At 38.4% G+C, this 23,098-nt stretch overlaps 1 protein-coding gene across 2 annotated transcripts in view; it reads left to right on the top strand.

The window, feature by feature from the left end:
* PLCB1 (phospholipase C beta 1) overlaps positions 1-23,098 on the top strand; it is a 581,938-nt gene that overhangs the window by 450,626 nt on the left and 108,214 nt on the right. For both annotated transcript variants that reach the window (XM_089519303.1, XM_089519304.1), the window contains exons 11-15: positions 1,570-1,727; positions 11,891-11,973; positions 15,086-15,170; positions 16,149-16,326; positions 22,297-22,367. In XM_089519303.1, the coding sequence (XP_089375429.1) occupies positions 1,570-1,727; positions 11,891-11,973; positions 15,086-15,170; positions 16,149-16,326; positions 22,297-22,367 (575 nt within the window). The remainder of the gene's footprint in view (positions 1-1,569; positions 1,728-11,890; positions 11,974-15,085; positions 15,171-16,148; positions 16,327-22,296; positions 22,368-23,098) is intronic.

Below are 23,098 nucleotides of genomic sequence, written 5' to 3'. Positions count from 1 at the left end.
GAATGAAAAGAATCTGTGCACTTTGGGATTTATTTTGCACAAAAATTCAAACATGATTCCCCCACCATCACCACCAAAAACACAACAACCTCTGTAAGAAAGAAATGTTTTCTGTTTAGAAGATCTTGTTTCATGTACAGAAAATGTTGTTTTCTGTGTAAAGAAAGGTGAAAATCTTACACAGAGTAAGTCCCAAACTGTGAACGGTCATTGAAAAACTGCGCAGTTCCAAAATATTTTCCATCAGTGGGAAGAAAAGTTCTAAAATTGGTCACTGTTTCTTTCAAACACAAAATTAATGAACGACATTCCTAGTTGCAGCTTTCTTAACCTAAATGGATAAGTAAACCCATTCCTAACTTCATCCCCAGGTCATCAGGATGTCAATATGAATTGCCCCTTCCTCTCATCAGACTAACAAAGTTAATTTTTAATTGTTGAAATTACAACCCTAAAACATAGTCTAATTAGAAAATGAAACACAGAATCAAATATAACCAAGAAATAGGTTGTGAAATGTTTTGGCCCATTTTGCCCCCCAAATATATTGATGTTGTAAGTGCACCATCACCACCATTAACATCACCACATACAGTCCAGCTAAAGTGAAGCCATCTCATGGTGCAATTATACGCCACTCCCTTAGAAATAAGCCCCAATGAAGAGATTTGTTTTGAATAGCCATCCGTAGAATGGTATTACATAGTAACACTTCAGTTGAAAGAGTTGCCTTTCACACTGAAGCTGATGACACCTAAAAGGTCTTCCATTCAACTGACCAGGGTCCACTGAGTGTGCAATGCAATGCATCATTCTAAAACTGCTAAATTGAAGTGAAGTGTATAATGTAAAATTCCAGGAACTGTGATAACCTGAGTGAACTGTCAGTGCTGATCACTCAGTTCGGTGGTGCTCTCCAAAGTACTAGAAACTGCAGATTTATTTTAAAAGCCGTCCCTGTGCTAAAATATATATGCTTGTTGTCAGAAGAAATTTTTCTTCCCCAGCTGCCTGGCATGGTTTTTAGATGGTTTTTAGATGGCATGAGCCTTACTATATTTTCCAGAAGTTAGTCTTTTTAAAGGTAGTTAATAGCAATATGAGAGACTGTAGTCAAATCTATCATCTTATGTGCCCAGTTCTCTTTGCTTTTTTATTACTCCTTTAAAGCTATTGCAAGAAATACCACAGCTGTCAGAGGAACTCCTTTAGTACTTTAATAACACAGAAATATTCAACAGCAAGGATAAGGTAAATTAAATACAATTGTATTTACTATTCCCTCTTGCTTTGTTTTCTTCTCCCACTGCCATGTATCAGTGTAATTGTCTAGACTCAGGTCAGGGATTATTTATAGCACTGAATCTATGGGAGAAACCAGGACTCTACAGTAGTGACTAGGACATGATTTTCCTTTGATTTTATGCATCTTAAAGGGATTTGTCATCTTGTTCCTTACCACTGGGGGAAACAGATAATAAAAGCTTTCATTATTCTTGTGTTATGTACATTTAGTCCATAAACCATAATGGGTCCCCTTGTCTCATGTTCCTTGTTATGTTGTTGCAGCTGGGCAGCTGGCTGGTAACTCTTCTGTTGAGATGTATCGCCAAGTCCTTTTGTCTGGCTGCCGCTGTGTTGAGCTGGACTGCTGGAAAGGCCGAACAGCCGAAGAAGAGCCAGTCATTACACATGGATTCACCATGACAACTGAAATCTCCTTCAAGGTACACTTGCCAGGGGTCTGTTACATTATTATGTGAGGATAGATTTACAAAATAAAATAATTGTGTGTGCTTGGATACATATTTAGTTTGTGCTGTTTCTGAGTGGTGTGGGTAGTGTGGGGCAGGGTGACCACAAGGATATTTCCAATGGCACTGTAGTGCTTACATGGGAGACACAAGGAATAAGGCCTCAGTGAATCATTTTTCCCCAATACACAAGCTTAGGAAACCTGGGTAACTAAATTATTTTGCCTGTCTACAAAGTGTGTGTAGGCACATATGTACACATCTTTCCCCTTGGAATTCTTCCAAGGAGGTATTCAATGCAGTTCATAATCTTCAGATAAGGAAAGATTTTAAGTGTAGTTACAGTGAGGTCATGTATAGGCAGGAAGAGGAAAGTTAGCACAAAGGTGCCACAGTGTTAGCTTTACAGTGAAAGAACCGCATTAATAATATGCTGAAATCGTGTTGGTTCTAACCTAGTCTTTGAGTATATATTACACAACTACACTAAAACCTTACTGGAATGTAGGTGAAAAATCCCATTTTTGATTTAACTTTGCACTTTGTCCCTGTTTTGCGTTTGGGTACTGAAACAGCACTTAACTGCTATAGTAGATGGCATGTCAGTGGTGTGTTCGGAAAAGGCAAGGAAACTCACACAGAGAAGAGGACATTTTTGTACTGCATGCATTCAGATGTCTGGAGAGTTCCTCCTCAACTGAATCCTCCTTCCATTATTATAACTGGTATAGTTTTTGTGACACTCTTCTCTTCTGTCTCTCCTAGCTATTTTATTTCTTGAGACCCATTACTATAGCTGCCCTCCCTCTGTTTGGTATTTTTAAATTTAGCCTTCAGTTAGAAACTTTAGGTTTCTAGTGTGTATCTAGGAGAGAGAAAAAATGGAAGCTAGGAAAAGGAAAGGTATCACTTACTGGTTGGAATGTGTTAAATTCTGCTTGTAGTGATTTTAACTGGCAGCCTACAAGCTTTTAGAGAAACAAAGGGTTAGCTAATTATTTCCTGTTAAATAATTAATTAATTAATTAATTAATAAACAAATAAACAAACAAACAAACAAATAAATAATAAAACTTCTATTTATATCCTGCCTCTCTGTCAATGACAATCAAGGCAGCTTACAAGTTAAAATTCATATACAATCCCATATCCTCATATCCCACCCTCCCCTAAAACATTGATTAACCATTAAAAATTTAAAACATACATTAAAATCAACATCAGTTTAACATTAAAACTTGATGTTGCATCTAGGTGACCCATTGCTGGACAGAAAACAGAATGCTGGTGGCCCACCTAAAACACTCCTTTTTCCTTATCTAAGGTTTGCCATGAACATGTCATCCTTCCTCTGCAGGATGTCTCAGGAGTGGGCTAATGGCCCTATGACCTCTGTACTCCTATATGACCAGACAATAAAAATCTAAAATCTTCCCTCAGGAACAATAATCCACAATGTTCTCCACCTTTTCAGGCATTATAGAAAGGAACCCATGTAGTTGCATCAGTGTATCAGATGCGGAATTCCTCCAGATTTTGTTAGGAATTTGTCAATTACACACCACAGATGCTGTGGACAGTCTCTGCAGTCTACACTAACTGGTTCTGTTTGGCCCACAGTTTTCTGTTCTTTATCATGGAATCAGAAATCAAGGTTTGGATGTTTTGCATAGCCACCAGGTTGAACGTTTCCCTGGCACACCTCCATTGTAACAGCAGAAAGAAGGGGTGTTCAGTTTCTGCTGCTTCTTCCCCTTCTTTGTTCCTTTCTGCAGGATATCAGACACATTCACAAATTTTACCTCATCATTGTTCTCATTACCAAAGTGCACAAAATCTGGGCTTTTTTGTGTTTTTTGGACCTGAGAAACTTGCAGTATTTTGACAAAAATTGACCCATTGTTTTGTTATGCTTGACCTCACCAACAATTCCCCAACGTTTGAAATTGATTTTTGCTTCTTTGGTGGTCCATCATCACTCTGCAGATGTTCATGTCTGTCCATCTTTCCCTTCTTCCTCCAGTCATATCCAGAATTTATTTTAATTTTTCAAGATGAGCTTTCTGAAACCCAAAACGTATAAGAAAAAATAAAATAAAAAAACATTCAAACCTAATTGCAAATAAAAGTACTTCACATTCACAACAAATTCATAATCTGACACATTTTTGTGATACTTAAGCAATTTTCATTCCCTATTCCCTGAACAATGCGTAACTTCAAATGTTGTTTCACCCTAAATGCAAAGCTTTAGAACTGAGTAATAATAGCTTCTCTTCATAATTAACCTTTCCCCTTCTTTTCCTCCTGTTCTTTGCTGCCTATTCAATTATTTTCCTGACCACTGCCTGTCATGGACTGAAAAATCCCAGCCAAGTTAACAGGAGAGGTGGCTAAAAAGCCCCCTCCCCCATAATATTATTCCACAGCAAATGCCACCAAAATTATACTGAGTTTAAGTAGGAGAAACATCTTTACATTCTTGTATATTTCTTATCCAACTAAAAAATGTGACTTAATTTGATAAATATTAATGTCATGGTTTCCATCTCCATAAGTGGAAATAAAGGGGACTGGCTCACAAATAGATCCATGAGATGTATGCTGAATATATTCTCTCCCTTCAACTACTATGGAATTTATCACACGAAGCTCCAAATGTCGCACTTCCATCGGCCAAACGTCATCAAAATGGGGTGGAAGTGTCACCAGTGTAATCATGCCTAGCGCTTCTCAAGTGAAATGGAAGAGTTATTGCCATCGATTCATCAGCGGAGAAGCCCTTTTCTTATTAATGGATTAATCCGTTAATAAGAAAAGGACTGTTTCCCTGACAATTCCATGGTGATTTCATGGTGATAACTCTTCTGTTCCACTTTAGAAGCACCTGCAGCATGATTACACTGGTGACCCTTCTGCCTCATTTGATGACTTTTGGGCGATGGAAGCGCCACATGTGATGAACCCCTATATCTAACATCAAGGAGTGGGTGTGTTGAATAAACTACTAAGTCTCTCTCCTTCCAATTTAAGAAACCTAATTGTGAAAGATGGCAGCTCTGACACAGTGGCAGTGTAGCAACAAATTTCGAAGCAGAGGAGAGTATCATCGTTACAGGCATGAGTTGCACAGAACATAAACACTCTATATATGAATATCAGCAGGACTGCAATCTCATGCATAGTTAACTGGGAATAAACTCAGTTGGATTCAGTGGTGCTTACTTCTGACCTTGGAAGTTCAAACTGTAAAACACATTGATGCTGAACAGCAGATCTTGAGCCAGCTGAAATGCAACCTTTAGTTTTTAATTAGAAATGCAAATGATCTTGCTAAGGCTATTACCAATTACACTGCTAGAATGAAGGAAAAACTCCATCAAAGACAGAGAAAATATCTAGCCTCTACTTCATTCTATTATTATTATTATTATTATTATTATTATTATTATTTGTTCTATGCCAGTCTGTTACCAAAAAAAAGTGTTACCACCTCACTCACTTATCAGAAGAAGGAGGGTTCATCAGTTAACTTGGCACCTCAGCAAATATTACTGGTTCTGTTTTGAAAAAAAGACATGAAGCTCATGTCTCATCCTCAACCCTATCAATTACACTACTGTGCTGCAGGAGGGTCTGAGTACCTCAATTCAAGACCTTGAACCAGAGGAGGGCAACTACAGCCCTCCAGGTATTTTGGGCCTACAATTCCCATCAGTCCTAGTCATCTCAGAACGTGGTGATGGCATATGAGAGCTGTGGTCCAGAAAGCTCTACAGGGCCACTGTTGTCTGCTCCTGCCTTGAACAAAATGGAAAGATTTTTGATATGAGAGCTGCAAGTCATCCTCTCAGTAATGTAACTCCCCACCTTGTACTCCTGCAGAGCCACATTTCAGAAGCATGACTGATAACTAAATTACATGTCTAATCAGTTTGTGCCCCTTTTCTTAAAAGCCTCAGGTATATACATGTAGTAGATTAGGACAGGGCAGTCATTTCCACATCTGTGTGCACCACATGTCCAATACCACATGCCTAATATCTGAAAATGATCACTATTAATCTACACTGGGGTAAATTTGGCATTTTTATGAAAAAAAGGGGGATTTATCATGCTTAAATAGAAACATAATTTTAGTTGGCTTTCGATGGTCACTTGTGTACTATAGCCATATAAAAATTAATCTTCAAATGTTATAAATCTGGTGTCATTATTTTAAAAGGAGCATGAGTCATTTTGTTTTATACCATCTTTAAAGTGTCTGCACACACATACACTATCATAATTCCATATATGAAAATAATCTCTATTTATTGCTCTAAGACATGTGTTGTTGTTGTTCTTGTTTTAAAAAGGACATAACTGTGATACAATTGAGCTATACTATCATATCAACACACCAACACCAGAAATACTGTCTTTTGAATGCATTCACAAGGGTTAGGAAAACAAAGAATACAAAATACACAACTGTTTATACAACAAGCTCACTTCCTCACAGGCAGCTCCCTAAAACAGACTTTCCCAATGCAAGATATCCCCAGACTTTTGCAGAGGTAAGCAGTAGTTCAGTGGCACCCATTTTAGGTGGAGCATAATGTTTGGCAGTTAGTTGAAATGTTCACAAAACTTCAATACTGTCTTCTGGCCATGAAAGTATGGCTGAACGTGATACCAGATATACACTTCCTTGGGGCAAAATTTGGATATATCTAACCAGAATAAGTCTGGGATGATTCTACTCAGCTCCCTAAAACACACCTGTTTATACAACATACACACCTGTTTATACAACAAGCTCACTTCCTCACAGGCAGCTCCCTAAACCAGACTTTCCCAATGCAAGATATCTGGAATAAAAGGAACATAAAACATATATACATCAGTGTAGAAATTTGCCAGGAAAACCCTACAATAAGTTCACTTTAGGGTTGCCATAAGTCAGAAATGACTTGAAAGCACACAACTACAAGAAGGAATAAGTATTTAAAGGATGTATCCAAGTTATTCTTGTTAAGTTTAAAGTAAATCATAGTGTGGCTCTATGCTAACTATAGAACCTGCTTTTATGTCCCAGCCATGATTCTCTAGTGCTAACTGCAGCTCAATAAATTCTTGAAGAACATAATATACAAACCTGTTTTTGCTTGTATACTGTGTCAGGCCTTTCCTTAGCTTATTTTAAGATTATCCATAGTACTGAGAAAATGGGTATGTTTTGGACATTGTTTTTAAGAAAGAATTCTGCAAGTTGGAACCAGAGAAATAACCCTAGCTTTGTTTTTGGTTTATTTCTTTGGTTTGTTGATGAGCCAGAGGGTCACATTTTGATGGCATAATAAACAAATCACAGTAGGCAGCACCCTGCCTTGTTCATAATAATTCTTAATATTTCTGGTTTACCATGTAGTGCAAACCCAGCTAATGTGATAGAGACCATTACAGAAAAGTGTGTGGTTAACTATGCCTTATTTCATAATTTCAAAACATTTCAGAGTTCCGTTGTGTTAAGTTCATCCCATCTTCTTTCTTGGAAGTTATGTATATAGAGTGACGATAAATATTTATCTATCTGTCCATTCATCCACAAGATTTTGTCTTATGACATGGTTTGATGAATGTTATTAAATAATTCACTCCTTGGTTTACTTTCTGGATACAGTCAACTTTGTTTTCAGGCATTTTGATCTATAGGGTGAAGACAAACAAATATTCTAAGTTTAATGAATACAGGAGAAACCCATATTTTCTGCCCTTAAAAGAAATGCCTCTAGACATAACAAATGTGTCAAAACCACTTCTGTATGTCTAAAAGACATAGAGGTTCATTAGATGAGGTTTATACTGTATCCTGCAATTTCTCTGCCTCACTGACAGAGTTCTATGAAGGTAAAATTTTATGAAGAATTTTATGAGATATTGATGTCTTCCATTAGTAACTGTCCTGCTTTCCCATTTTTGAGGATTTAGCCACCTGTCTTGGTGAAATTTGCTTCATTTTCAGTTTCCTTACAAAGGGAAATAAATGGTGAATCAAGTCATGTCTTGGCCAAGATGGTAACCTGGCTCTATCTTATTTCCCTCTCTTTCACTATTCGTCCAGAAGGGAAGGGGATTTGAATAAGAAGAGATATAAACTTTGGTTTGGGGACCTTGATGGACCAGGATTCACCTCTCCCTCATTAAATCCTGGATTAGCACTACATTCATGAGCAGAAATAAACCGAAGCAAAGCACTGGGCCTGGGTGCACTCTCTCCCTAATCTTATTTCCATATAACCAAGACGAGAACTAAACTAGAGTTCAGTTGTTAGGCACTTTAATGCAAAATACTAACTGTGAAAACAAACTTTTAAAATATTCTCTTTTAAAGAAGCCTGTCAAATAAAACTTGTTATGTAAATCTACTGATGAAAAAGGCTGGTAATTTTGAAAGGCACTACTGAAGAATATATGTAACTACATATTGGAGTGTAGGTCATAAAAACACCCAATAGTCTATTTATTTGGAGTTTACCATATGTCTTCCATTTGTAATTTGTTTGGCTAGACTCAGTCAGGGAGATAATGGGCAAACAAAATCTTGTAAAAACTGGAAACAGAACTGTAGGAAAGTCCCTGTATGAGCTGTGCTCTAACAAACAATTCAAAAAATTTTTTTTACTATGGCCATGCATATGGGTCTTACATTTTTATCAGTCTTTTAAAAACAGAGTAGTTGCGTAATATAGGGTACTTTCCTTGTTAAGTCTTCTGTATGGACTTCTTAGGCCATCCTACAATGTGGTCACTTGTATGTGGAAATCAGTTCTATTGAATTCAGTAAAACTTAATTTTGAATAAATATGCTTAAACTGCACTGTTAGTATCCCATCTTATGTCTCATTTTTAAAAGAAATTGTTCTGACATTTTTTTCTTTCTGACATTTCTTTCTTTCTGTTGTATTCTAGTTGTTAGTCTTCTCCATTTAAATCATTGTTAAGTCTTCCAGTCCTATTATTCTAAAGGAACAATGTAACAATATCCTGAGTTGCAGTTACTTTCATTATTGTTTGGCTCTGATGCTTTCAAAATTGTGTGAGAAGTAATTCCCTAAATCAGAACTGGTAATCATGAGGCCCACCTGATGTCAGTGTACTGCAGTTCCCAGCATTCCTTGGTGCTGGCTATGTTGGCTAGGGTTGCTGGGAGTTGTAGTCCTATAAAGTGTTGCATCATTCCCACTCCAGCCCTAAATCTAACTGCTAGTACCAACTACAACAGATCCACTGAAACAACACTTAAGTAAGTTCTATTGATCCAATGGTTCTTAGTCAGTTACAAGTAGCAACTGGTGTAGGATAATCTTAGGAACAGCCAGTAATGCTATGTCTTCACAGGGTTGTAAAACTTCATTGGTTATGATAGTAGCCACTCTTGTTTTTAGAAGTATCCAAGGTGCTGAACATATTTTGGGAATAAAGTTCAGCACTTTGAATAGCTCCTATAAAACTGAGAGTAATTCCTGTGAAACCCAGCATAGATTCACTTTTTTGTTGTTAACTGCCCTTGAGTCAACCCCAACTCATGGCAACTCTGTGGATGAGACATCTTCAAGACCCCCTATCTTCAACTGCTTTGCTTGGGTTCTGCAGATTCAGGCCCATTATCTCCATGATTGAGTCTAGCCATCTTGCATCTGGTCTTCCTCTCTTTCTACTATCTTTCCTAGCATTATTATAGTTTCAAATGAGTCATGTCTTCTCATGATGTATGAAGCCAAAGTACGAGTCTTAAGTTTTAACATCTTGACTTCCAGGGAGATTTCAGGCTTGATCTGTTCTAGGACTTAATTGTTTGTCTTTTGGGCATCGATGGTATCCACAACACTCTTCTCCAGTACTACATCTCAAATGAATTGATTGTCTTCCTATTCACTGCCCAGCTCTCACATCTGTACATGGTGATGGGGAATACAATGACTTGGATGATTCTAACTTTAGTGTTCAGTTGTATATCTTTACACTTTATGACCTTGACTAGTTCTTTCATAGCTGCTATTCCCATTCCTAATCTTCTTCTGAGTTTAATCTCTGTTCTGATGATTATTTTATCCAAGGTAAGGGAATTCGTTGACTATTCCAGTTTCCTCACCATCTAGGTAGAATTTTTTTTGATTTCTCATGTTCAGCAGTAAGCCTGCCTTTGCACTTTCTTCTTTAACTTGCCTTAGAATTTGTTCCAAGTCTCTGGATATTTTCTGCTAGTGTTATAGTGTCATCTTAGATTGCTGATGTTCCTTCCTCCTATGTTTGTTCCTACTTCTTCTGAGTCTAAACCTGGTCCTTTTATGATAGTTTCTGCATACAAATTTAGCAAGTAGGGTAAAAGGATGCAGACTTGTCTGACTCCTTTTCCAGTTAGGAACCGTTCTGTTTCTCCATATTCTGTTGTTAACAGTAGCCATATAATATGTATTTTTTTTCCCTTGAGAAACAGGTTTGAGATGTGCTAAGACACAAAATTAATGTGATCTCATTCTGATGCAACTTGGCTCTTCTGTTGTTGTTTTTTAAATGTCATAACTGAATAACATGGGACACTGAAATATAAAGAGCCATGTATTTATTTCCAAACCCTCTTCTTTTCCCTGTAATTACAAGTTGAGAGATGATCTAGATAAGCACATTTCATAAAGAGAAATCAAGACATTTTTCCTGTCACAGGTTTGGTTGATTTTTGTTTTTTGATAGTGAAGATCCATGTATCGTCAAGCCTCTTAACAAACCTTACTTACACCACTGGATCCTTGTCTGATGGTTAGCAGTGTCAAATATGTCTCCTATAACGTGTTCTATTATAACTTTTCCTCACTGCCTAAAATGGTAATCAGTACTTGACTGTCCACATCTTTTAATAGCTAGTTGATGGCTTCTTAACAGATTGAAGAAAAAAAGAACATTAGAACAATGTTAAAGAGATGGAGCACTCAGAGATGGATATGCATACCTTTCTCTGTGTCAGCTAGTGTAGATCTCTCAGTGTGAAAGAGCACTTGTTTTCTTTCTTACTTACTTGAACTGAGGAAAAATACTTTTGGAATACAGAATTAGAAGCAACTGTTGAGAGGCAGGCAGAGAGAAGCAGAAAGTGTGTGCGGAAGCCTAGAAAGTACTTTGTGGGGGTTGGGGATTTAGGTTTCTCTTGGATGAGTGACTTTGGCACCTTGCTAAGTAGTGTGTAGCGTGTTTACCTCAATCTATATTATGTTTACATATGAACTCTAATGTGACAAAAGTCTCTCCTAAGCTTCATGGAACTTCACCGATCAGGGAAGTCGCAAGTTTATTTTCAGGAGCTCACAACTATCCCAGGCTTAAAACAAAATTCCTTTCTATTGAACTTGCACATGGGCCACTTCTTTCCCTTAGCAATGCAGCATGTTTGGGGTTTCTTTGGAGAGCTGAAATTTGTGGTGTCTTTCTAGCACTTTCCTTAGTGTAGGAGGAGCCACTATGGATTGGACTGAGGCAAGGGAGATTCAAATCCCCAGCTGGGTATGAAGCTCACTGGGTGACACTGAGGCAGTCATTATGTCTCACTTAATTTATTATTATTATTATTATTATTATTATTATTATTATGCTTTATTTGCGACCGTTTACCTACATCAATCACAATCCTGAAATGTGCTAACTGAAGTAACAGAAATTATATTGAAAGGAAACCTTCCTTTGAGATACAGAGAAAGCCGTCAGGCAATACATGACTCTTTTAATTATGCAAATATAATCCATAAAAGGGGTAGCTTTAGGCATACAGTTGTGCTCTGTGAAGGGAGAATTTGGAGTGCAAGCTACTGTTTGTTCTTCTGCAGGCAGCCACAACAGTGGAATAAAAGATCATCTTAGTAACATTTGAAGATTAGAAAGCAAATCCAGCTGAGAGGAACTGCTCCTGGAGGTTCCTTCATCCTTTTTCTAACTTAGAACAGAAAGGAAAAAAAGTGGGCGTGCTTCTGGGGTTCCAGCAGAATGTTTATGTTTAGATGTTAGATCATTTTTATCAGAAAATGGAATGCATTCTCCACCCCACAGAAATCTCTTTAAAAATCTCCTCAGTACCAGTCATTCTCTTGTTTTTCTTTCTCTAGGAAGTAATAGAAGCTATTGCTGAATGTGCATTTAAAACATCTCCTTTCCCCATCCTCCTCTCTTTTGAAAATCATGTGGATTCGTAAGTAATTGAAATATTTCTATAAATAATACATAATATTTACATAAATAATGGATTTAAATGAATATTGCAATAGATGTGGCATAATGAGACTGATGCTGTGAGCTTACAGCCAAGGTTAAAGACAGAAGCTTGAATCCAATCACTAGTTCTAACTAGAGTAGGCCTTTTGAATTAATGGCTGCATGTTAAGTCAAAATGCATGTAAATCCCATTGATTCAATGAGTCTATTGCAGGTGGAATGAACACTTAGATTTTTATATGGCATTCTAAAGAGTGGTTGGACTGGTTTGGACACATGTTTGCTCATTCAACTTTCTTGTACATTTTGGAATGTATGGGCTGTGTTAAACAGTAGATGGATTTGTTTTGTTGTTACCGTGAAGTCAGTATGTTTAGCACTTTGATTAAATATTTGTTTAATCCTTTCAGCCCTTTAGTCAAAAGACCATTAGACAAAAAGTCAGCCAAAATCTTTTTATTGAGGTTTTAAATAATCTTTTGAGTTGAGAAAGATCAGCCCATTTACCTAAATAGGAATGAGTGACTTTTTAAGGTCCTGAGGTGAACCTCTGGACAGTAGCATCACTAGGGGGTGAAGGCTTGCGGACCTCACCAGGTGACATCCTAAGGCGGAGTGACACCTTCTCCTCAAATATCTGCATTTTGATAGACATTTGCTGTGGCATTTACCTGTTTCTGTTTAAAATGCTGTAAGAAATGTGGTGAGTGGGGTGAGGGTCAGTGAGAGGAAAAATGAGAGGCCCCAGGTGGGGTGCGGTGGGAGGTTGAAGGATTGGATGCACTGGGTGTCACCAACTCTTTGTGACAAGATTTAAGAGGACATGCAGATATACTATTCTGAATGGATGTTGTAGAAGGGGACTTTAGTCTTGACCTGCTTCTCAATGATGCTGAGTAGGATCACTGGGAAGGAGGCAAGGCAAAAATCTCTCTCCACCACCCAGATCTTTGAGAGAATGACTGAAACATTCTCTAATCACAATAGTGTTGAGCAGCATTTGTGGAATGCTGGAAGGTGAGGTGAAACCTTTTCTTCAATTAGTTATTCTACCCAGAATTATTGGAAGGAGAGATCAGAACTTAGGAAAGCCATCTGTTTGGATTGAAAACTCCCAGAAACCACCCAGTCTGCATGACCTATGGCCAAGCTCTGGAAAGGAGAGCATTTTTTATACCACATCTTCATGCCAGTGATCCTGTTGGGAAAGAAACCAGAAGAGGATGACTGCCTCCCTTGTCCTCTTTCTGTGCACTCTCAGGTTTTGATGAGGAACACAATGGGAGTCTCACTTGCTATTAGAAGGAGGAAGGGAGAGGAAGACAAAAAGGAAAGACTATAAGACTAAGTTATTTTTATTTAATCATGAGCTTTCATGACTATAAACTCACTTTTTCAGATGCAGTACAGAGTGATATTAAAACCACGGGTTACAAAGCATATTTACACAGTTGTGGGAATGGTATAGAATGCAGAAAGATGCAAATCATCTCTCTTCTTCTGAATCCTTGCATGCTTTATGTTCTAACACAATTGGGAAATTGGTAATAACAGTTGTCATGGTGGCCTGTTGTGCGTACAGGAGTAATTGAGAGTCTAGGCATTCACAGCAGGTAGTACTGGCAGATTCCAAGGTCTGTTTGTGGCCCCTGCTGGTCGCAGGTTGATCACATTTGAATTTGGGGGAGGGGGTACATTCACAGTGTCAAATGAAACATGCCTGTCTCACCCACAAAACAGAAATCACTTCCTCCAGGAGCTTTTCTTATGGTAAACATGATTAGGGTATAGTTGGAAGGGGCAGCTACTAGGAGTTATGGGGACACACTGTCCTCCAGAAGACCTTGAGGACTGCATCACCCCAAATTTTTAAAATGATTTTTTTTGCATTTTTGCCCAATACAAGGGCTTATTTTACTGCTGCCACACCCCCACACCAACAGCCATAAAGGCCTAAAATTATTTTATTCAGGAGGCACCCTGAATAAAATAATCCCCATGCCTCCTAGGCATGTATGTCACGATGGTAGACAGAACTGACAAAATGGAAAGAAAACATCAGGGATCATGGAAGGGCCCAGGAATCTTGAATCCAGCCTTTATGTAGTTCAGCCTTTCCACATTCCTGGTGTAAATGATCAAAGCAATGCAGGTGCATGTTTGTTTTTTCAAATCCAATCCCCAGTGTACACAGAATTGTTTTGCAAATTTGTGTGATAAGCATGCAATATACATATTAATGATATATTGTCTTTTGGTATTGTTATTTCACCTGCCAAACTGTTTGATTGATTGATACTGATTTGTAGCTCCAGTATTGTTTCAAATCATCATGTAACCTTAAAGTTAAAACAAAAAAAATGACAACTAATTTGAAGAGGTGGAAAAAAATGTACCTCATCAAGGAACAATTCCAAAGCTTTCTTTCTAGACCTGACTATGCTCCAAAACACACTGCAGAAATAATCCAGTTTGAGACTGCTTTAGCTGCCCTGGCTCAATATTAGGACATTCCAGGAACTGTATGTGAGTCATTCAGCCTTTTCTCTCAGAGAGCTCTAGCACCACAATACACTACAGTTCCCAGGATTCCCTTGCACTGAGCCAGGATAGTTAAAGCAGTTATTTCTGCAGTGTGTTTTGGACCTATAAATAGCAATGTAAAGCAGAGAGAACTGTGAAACCTACACAAGGAATTACAAACTTTCATGTAGACGTATAGCAAAAACACATATTGATACAATATATATAAATCTGATGGGACTGTCACATCCACATTTTATCAATTTTCCTATTTTTATTTTATTGCTTGTATATATGTGAAGCAGTTTTGTGTTTTTTCTGTTTATTACTGCAAATGACTGAAAGCCTTTCCTGGGCTATTTAATGTTTTTAAAAAGTGCAGTAAGAGCTGTGGCAGAAGTCAGAATAATAGCATAATGACTGTAGATTACGAAGAACAATTTAGGCCAATTGGATCAGAAAATCATAGGTTTTCTTCTGGTTAAAAGTTATTACATTTTCCATTACTGACACGTCCAGTGTTATGAGTAAGCCACATTTAATTCTGTGTTTTCTTTACCTTTCAGCCCCAAACAGCAGGCAAAAATGGCAGAATACTGCAGATTAATATTTGGTGATGCTTTGCTGATGGAGCCCCTGGAAAAATACCCAGTAAGACAGTTTCTCTTTTCTTTCTTTGTATTGATTTATCATTCTTGAGTTTCCTGTTCTATAAAGACATTTTACATTAGCTCCTTACATGGACACTTTGGAAATTATAACCTATGGCTTTTAAAACTTGATTATAATAATAAATTAGCTCCTTTGGCAATGGTTAACAAAGGACATCATCTCTGGCCCATTCTGTGTATCCTAAGCATGGTTAGGGTGTCCCTTTTCATTGATGGGGGAACCTATCAATAAGCTCCCAATCATGCTGCAGTCCCATTGGTCCTCAGGAGTGAAACATAGACAATTGCAATACTGGAATTCATGTAGTGTCACAGTCTCCTCCTCTTCCCCTAACCCCGCCACTCCATCTCGCTATTCTCAAGCAGCCTGATTTTCTTTCTTTCTTAACTTAAATCACCTAAGCATAAATCTGGAATTGTGTTAAAATATAAAAACAAATAAGGGGATTTAGGGAGCAGCTGCAGTTTCCAAAGATCACATAGGACTTTCACAAAAAACCACATGTGACCTGTGGATCACAACCATTCTAGGAGAACTGTGAAAACCTTATCTCATGAGAGAAGAAAGCTGAAACAGGAGGAGTAACAGCTTCCTCCTTGCCTCTCCACATGTAGTCATAGCACTTCCATTCTCTTCCCAAGGGAGATGGTCATAAAATCATGTCTTTTGTCAAACAGATTTTTCCAACATGACAAAGAGAAAAGATGGCATGGAGAAAGAAATGGAAAAAGCTGCTTTTCTCCTGCTCTGTTTTGGGGTTTTCACTCCCCTCATGTGATAAAGGTTACAAGATATTTGTAGATATTCTATTTGTGTATGTCATCAACACATCAGCTTAATTTAAAAATTAATTCCACTGTTAACAGATGGGATGGCACAGAGGCTGCTAACATAGGATAAAATGGAGGCAAATGCTTCTTAAATGGGCATCCTTACTAATCTCCTTTTTGTTATCAGCTTGAACGCGGTGTTCCTCTTCCAAGTCCAGCAGACCTGATGTACAAAATCCTGGTGAAGAATAAAAAGAAATCCCACAAGTCTGCGGATGGTACAGGAAAGAAGAAACTCTCTGAACAAGCTTCGAATGCATGCAGTGATGCATCCAGTGGATTTGAACCCTCCTCTCCTGGAGCAGGTAAAAAAGCTGAGGTCACACAAAATAAATTTTAACTGAGATTGTCTTGGAGGAGCTTACAAATTGCAAGTACTTTTATTTAAATATACAGGAGGTATTTATGACAATTTATTGGGCATGATGCAAATACAAGATGCTAATTTTAGTGGTTATGATTGTCCCTGATACTCTTTGAAAAATAAGATTGGCATCTCCTAGGCTCTGATATCATCTGTGTAAGGTACATTTCTCTGTGTTCACCTATTTCATATAGCCTGCCTTTGTTATAAGTTTGCAAAATAAATTATCTTACAGTAGAACCTTAGGCTTTTAATATCTGATTAATGTGATTTGGTTAAAATTTGGAAGAGCTAGGAAGTTTCCTTTTGATGGCTGGCTCCACAGTATGCTGGTGGTATGTCTCTGTGATACAGGCAAATACTATGGAGCAAAACATCATGGTTGCTACTTCAATACAGGTTGAGTATCCCTGATCCAGAATTCCAAAATACGTTAAAAACCAAAACTTTTTTCATAGTGACTGAGATGGTGATACTTGTGCTTTTTCATGGTTCAATGCACACAAATGTTGTTTCATGCACAAAATTATTTTTTAAAAAATAAAAATTACATCCTATGTATATAAGGTATATATGAAATATAAATGAATTTTGTTTTAGACTTGGGTCCAATCTCCAAGATAGCTCATTATGTACCTATATGCAAATACAAGTATTCCAAAATCCAGTCATCATCATCATCATCATCATCATCATCATCATCATCATCATCATCATCCAACCCAAAACACTTCTTGTCCCAATCATTTTGGATAAGGGAGGCTCAACTTGTATCACTCTCTTCTGTCTCAATGTCTGTGTCTTGTAAGAGAGGAAGGCAAGCATCTTGATTTCTGTCTGCCTCACACTAGTGTGTCTAATCCCCCACAGTCTGTTTCCATGACAGCAGCATCCTTCTTTTTTTATGTCATACACACAAATATTTTTTCTTGACTTCTCACTTTCTAGCATTTGTTCAAAAGGTTGTTAAGAAACACTGTCTTTTAACATCAACACCAGGACCCCCCTCCTACCACAAAATCAGTGTTAATTTCCATGTCTGAAGTATGTTGTGACAATATTTTGCCTCCCTCGCAACAGCTCTACGGAAAGATAATCTCATTATTTCAAGCCATATAGAACTTCAAAAGATTAGTTCCCTTTGCTTTATGCTTGAAAACATCCTAAGAAACCTTGGGCTTATAACTTGGTTTCTTTCCGCTCCATAGCACCCGTTTTCTAAAGCAAAAGGAAAGGCTGGGAGTGGTTACTGTATTTCAGCTATTTGTCCAAAAAGAGGAGATTCTGAAGAAAACAGAAGAAAATTGTGGTGGCCAAGCAAAGGACTCCTTCATTTTATTTGGCTACTTCATCCCAGCTAAGCCACAGATCTATTATTCCTCAGGAGGACAAGTAGCTGTTGGGAACACTGTAGGCATTCAGCAATGAGGAACCAGCTTTAAGAACTGGCACTGTTATTGTTTATTTATTTGGTTGTTTAAACAAATTTAAGAATTACAGTTAAGCCTTTTCAGTCTTTTATCAGCTTATTGTGACATTATTCATTTATTATTATTTATTATTCATTATTTCATTCATGAACTGGAATGCTTGCTTGTGAAGAAGTTTTTTGCATTTAAGCTTTAAATTATTCAATCTTGGCTGCTTCCGCACATAGATCATTAGTAGAGCACATGTTCTGTGTCAAAAAGATGCACTTTGACTCTACAGCAGTGATTCCCAAACTTTAGCCTTCCAGATGTTTTGGACTTCAGATCCCAGAATCCCATACCATTGCCCAAGATGACTGAAGCTTCTGGGAACTGAAGTCCAAAATACTTGGAGGAACAGAGTTTGGGAGTCACTGCTCTACAGCATCTCTCTCTAAAAAGGAAACAGGGATTGGGATATGAAAAGTCCTAACTCTTGATTTCATAACATTTGTCTGGATCGCACCTGCATTTTTATCCCATCTTTGTTTGTAAAACTTTTCTTACAGCACAGAAATTCACACAAATTGTTCACTCATATTTTTCCCCTAACAGTTGTGTTTTGGCTATCCAATTTTCATGCGTTTCACATTTTATATGAATTTTCTCATTGGCTTGCATACAATTTTCACTTTTTAGTTCCTTGCATTATTTAAAAATGTAGCTGTTCGAAAGCCCATTTAAAAATGTGACACAAGTAGAAAGTGGATCTGTCATCTACTAAAATTACTATTTTTAAAAACATTATTTTGGTGCCTGCTTTATTTCTCAAATGCACACCCACAAGCCTTACTGGTGAGCAGATTTCTGAAACAAGACATGTTTTGTCTCCCAGCAAGTCTCAGGAATTGCAAAATGAATACTTCAATCAATAATCTAGACTCCATAAATAAATACCATCTCTACTAGAAATGTCAAGGACTACTGCCAATCTTTATAGATAGCACTAGACAAGGTAGACCAGTGGTCTGCCTCATTTAAAGGTGGTAGTTTGACATCTGTTTTCTTGTTTAAGCTAGCACTTATTTGATAGAGTTCTAACTCCTCTATCCAAGATGACAGTGATTATTTCTGACTTCACCAGATACCATACAAAATAAAAATAAAACAAGCCCATTCAAGCTATTTGTGATGTAAAGTCAACAACAAAGGGAAATAAAGGAACATCTAATAACTACTTTTCTCTAAGCACGGCACTGTAGACTATTAACAAGATCATGTTTCATATGCATCCCTCCAAATCTGTTCATTCATCATATTTTGCTTCACTGTCTCTGCAATCCAAAGTTTATTTCTCAATAATTAGAATACCACCCCTCCGGAAGTCAAGTTTCTATTTTATAGTGATTATTATTAGTCCATTCCAAACGCCATTTCATAGTGGACATATAACAGGGGACTGTCTAGAGTAGTGATAAATAGTTCTGCTTCACAAAATTTTGGCAAAGAAGAGGATGAATTAATTCCACTCTGCCCAAAGCTCTGGAATAGACCACAGTATTTGGGCTGGCTCTGGCAATTCCACTTCCCTCCATGCATCTGATACTTGCATGTTTGTAGAGGGAGGTAGATGATTACCATGATGGTGTTTGCTGGGTGGAAAATGCACCTGGCTCTTAGGAGCTTTTAAGGAGGCATATGTGATAACTACAGATGGGCTCCCACCACAAGATTTGGTTTGCGCCACAATTCATTTGAAAATGGTCCAAATTGGCTTAGACCCATTGCGATGCACTTATTTCCCATAGGTTCCTCACTGAGGAGTATTAGAGGGGTGGCAGGCAGCATATTCATGACCTACCAAGTAGATTTGTGTAGGTTTGTGTAACAAACCTACCAAGTTTCAGAAGATTAGGTGAAGTGATTTGTGATTGAAACTCTCTTTCAGGCTTTTAAAATTGTTAAGCACAGTAACATTGGAAGAATGACCATCCCACAGTGAGGCTCATTCTCATCCCAGCCCTCAGAATATAGCAATTTGAGAGTTCCTTGTAAAATGTGTCTTGGGGTTAGAAAGTGGACCATTGAATCCCACTTAGTTTTTTCCACCTCTCCACTACCCCGGACATGTTTATAGAAATGAAATCTTAACGGTGTTTGTGTCTCTGTGTGTGTTTTACAAATCATGAATCCTGTGCAACATTTTTAAATATCGGGCCCATTTCCAGTTAGAAATCTTGGGAAGAAAGGCAGAGTGACAGAAAAAGAAAGCAACCCATTTTGGTAGAAAATAAAGTTTTAGTTTTATTTGCCACATTCTCTTTCCAGATGGCAGTATCAGATATTGCTTTTATACACATATTTATACTTGCCTGCAGCAAGGTTGCAGCTATTGCGGCTGCTGTTTCTTTGCAACAAGAAGCACAAACTTGCTCCAGGTCAACTAGCCGGTGGGCAGAAATATTCTTTGAGTCTACTGGCAATTCTTTCAACTTTGCCATGGAGCTGATGCCTCTGTTAGGGCTACTATCACCACTTATCACTTGCTGTTCTTCCTCTTCCTCTCCCAACTTCTCCTGATTGTGCTCAGTTGTAAATAATGGAAGCAAAGCACACCCAACAACCACAGCAGCCAACCCAGTGAGAAAAGCTTGCACAGCCTAGCTCTTCTTTCATCACACACCCAAGGCACACATGGGCTTGGCTTCTTACCCCACACAGCTGATCTGTGGTGTTTGATAGCACTTGGCAGTAACCAAGGGATAATAATAACAGCAGTGCACTTCGTACCTCATCTCCTCACCTTTACAACTTGTCACACAGTTGATTGGCTGTGTCCTTCTTCAGGTAGTACAGAAAGAGAGCAGCCACAAACCAACAAGGACCAATTCTGGACTTATAGCAGCCAGCCAAACCTGCACATTTAGACTCCCTAAGGTTAGTCTACCATTCATTGCCCCCCTCCAATATCGAGAGTGGATTATCCATAATTTGAGAAGATGCTTCAACACCCTTCTCCCCAACAATCTTAGGTACCCCTAAATTCTCTTCAGGGTTGCACACCATAGGCTATTGGACTAAGGGAAGTTCAGGTCATCCTCCGAGGAGGATTCATCCCCCAAAGAGCATGACAGGTGGCCATGATACATTTAGTCTTCTGCATCATTTCCCAGCCATGGAGTACACAGTTGACTAGTAGCAGTTGTGAGGCACTCGGCTTCTCAGACAATGGTTTCATTCAAAACATTTGGGTTGGGGCACAGGGCAAGCCCTCATAACCTGTCTATAAACTCAGTGTCAGGCAAAGTGTCCGACAGGAGTTCTCCAGGGCTTCACATTGCGGTTTCTCTGTTTCCTTTTAAAACAGATGTTTGTTGTAATCCTTAGCAACAACTGCACGTGCTGTGAATGCAGAGCAAGTTGTTGCTATACAGCGCAGTGAAAATTTGCTCAATGAACTTGAATTACAGATGGGAAACAAGTGGTAGTAGGCCACAAAGAAATAGTAGCATGTTAAAAAAGATCACAACCTTTCAGTATTGCACCTAATAATGTAAATGAAAGAACACTTTAAGATTTCCAGACACAGATCATGTTCAGTGTCAATTAGCATGTATTTTGTACATCACTCTCTGAGTTAATGCCTACTTTGTGGATAGGATGTCCACATATCCTCTTTTCACAGAGGACAGTGCTCTGGGCTGCAGGAGATAGTCTTCCCTGTGCAGATGTCCTCTATTGAAGGGCTCTCAAGTCCTAGTCTGATTAGAAGATAAAGATAAGAGGGAGTGTGGGGTTCTGGAAGTTGCCTGTACACCTCTAGGACCTGGGCAGCAGATACAGAAGAAGCACAGGCCACTTGGACATAATCTTCCCCACTCAGCTAAGGTGTATTCTAATCCTGTTTAAATTGTAAAACTCATCTGTACATGTAAATGAATATATGCAATTTTAAGACAATTTGTGTCTTGTTTTGAGGATTAAGTATAAGTATCCCCCTTGTGTGTGTATGTACATCCAAGTCATCTGTAGACTTTTAGTGACCCAATAAATTTCATTCATAATTTTCTTAGGTGAAGAATATCAGAGGTAGTTTGCTATTGCCGTCCTGTTTTAAATATCCCACAGCCCCTGGTATTTCCTGGTAGCCTCCCATCCCAGTACTAGCTAGAGCTGACCCCACTTAGCTTCCAAGATCATGTGGGATTGGATGTCTTTAGGGCAGTAAGATTCAGTGGTCACCTTACCTATGACTAAGTGGCATAATAACGTTGCTGCCCTTCAGTGTGTCAAAGGGATAAATGTGACTGTTGGCTGATGGGCACATGCTTTGAGAAATAGTTCTTTATACTAAGAAGCACCTTGAGTCTATGATTCTGTCACTGCCTTTGGATCAAAGCCATGCTTGTAACAATAACAGTTAAAAAGTGTGACTGTTGGGAGGAAGATTATCTATACTGAGCTATCTTCTGTTGTTTTTCCCCCCAATTAAAATGTTGCAGGGGAAGCAGAGATTGAAAGCGATGATGATGACGATTATGACGATGACTGCAAAAAATCATCAATGGAGGAAGTAAGGAATGAATCATTTGGAAGTACAAATTGTCCTGGCATGACCATGTTTGCATATTTGTCCACTTGACTCAATACTGTGCTGCCACCTAGTGGATACTCAGGACCCAAACACCATAACTTCTAGAAGATCATCACCACTGGGCAATCAAGATTTGCTGAAGAGAGCCACAGACTAAGATGGCCATATCTGAGGCATGTGGCATCTCCAGTCACCCTAATGTTCCACACTTTGAGTTAGGGACTTACATTTAAAGCTGCATCTCCTGCCTACTTTCTTATGTGATAAGCAATACTTTGTAGCTTTCAGTTAAGATTGTCTGGGTTCAGAGAACAAGAAGCCACAATCTTGTGAGAGAGGTGGGAAGGAGGACACACACATACAGCAAGAGAACAGAAGTTGGAATCCAGGGATACTGTCAAACAAACTGCTTTAAAAATACACTATTTATCCTTGCTCACTGACATTTTAAAAATTAAAACTAGTGGCCTGCAGATGTTTGAGCACACCTTCTCTCTCGTTCTTTCTCTCTTTTGAAGTTGGGGGATGGAAACATTCACTCTGAACATTTTGATTATACAGTCAGCCCCCCGTTTTCATGGGAAATCCATTGTGGACACACACACCCTGCAAAAACAGAATTTCACAGATAGGCTTAAAGGGGGATGCATGCCTGTGAGTGGCTACGGGTATGCGCCTTGGGCACGTGCCCCATTTTAATCCCGTCCATT

This window comes from Sceloporus occidentalis, unplaced genomic scaffold (genome assembly GCF_023333645.1).
Source record: "Sceloporus occidentalis isolate IW3139 unplaced genomic scaffold, rSceOcc1.0.p SCAF_4, whole genome shotgun sequence".
Taxonomy (NCBI): domain Eukaryota; kingdom Metazoa; phylum Chordata; class Lepidosauria; order Squamata; family Phrynosomatidae; genus Sceloporus; species Sceloporus occidentalis.
Note: the sequence above shows the minus strand (reverse complement) of the source record. Positions and strands in the feature narration are given on the sequence as shown.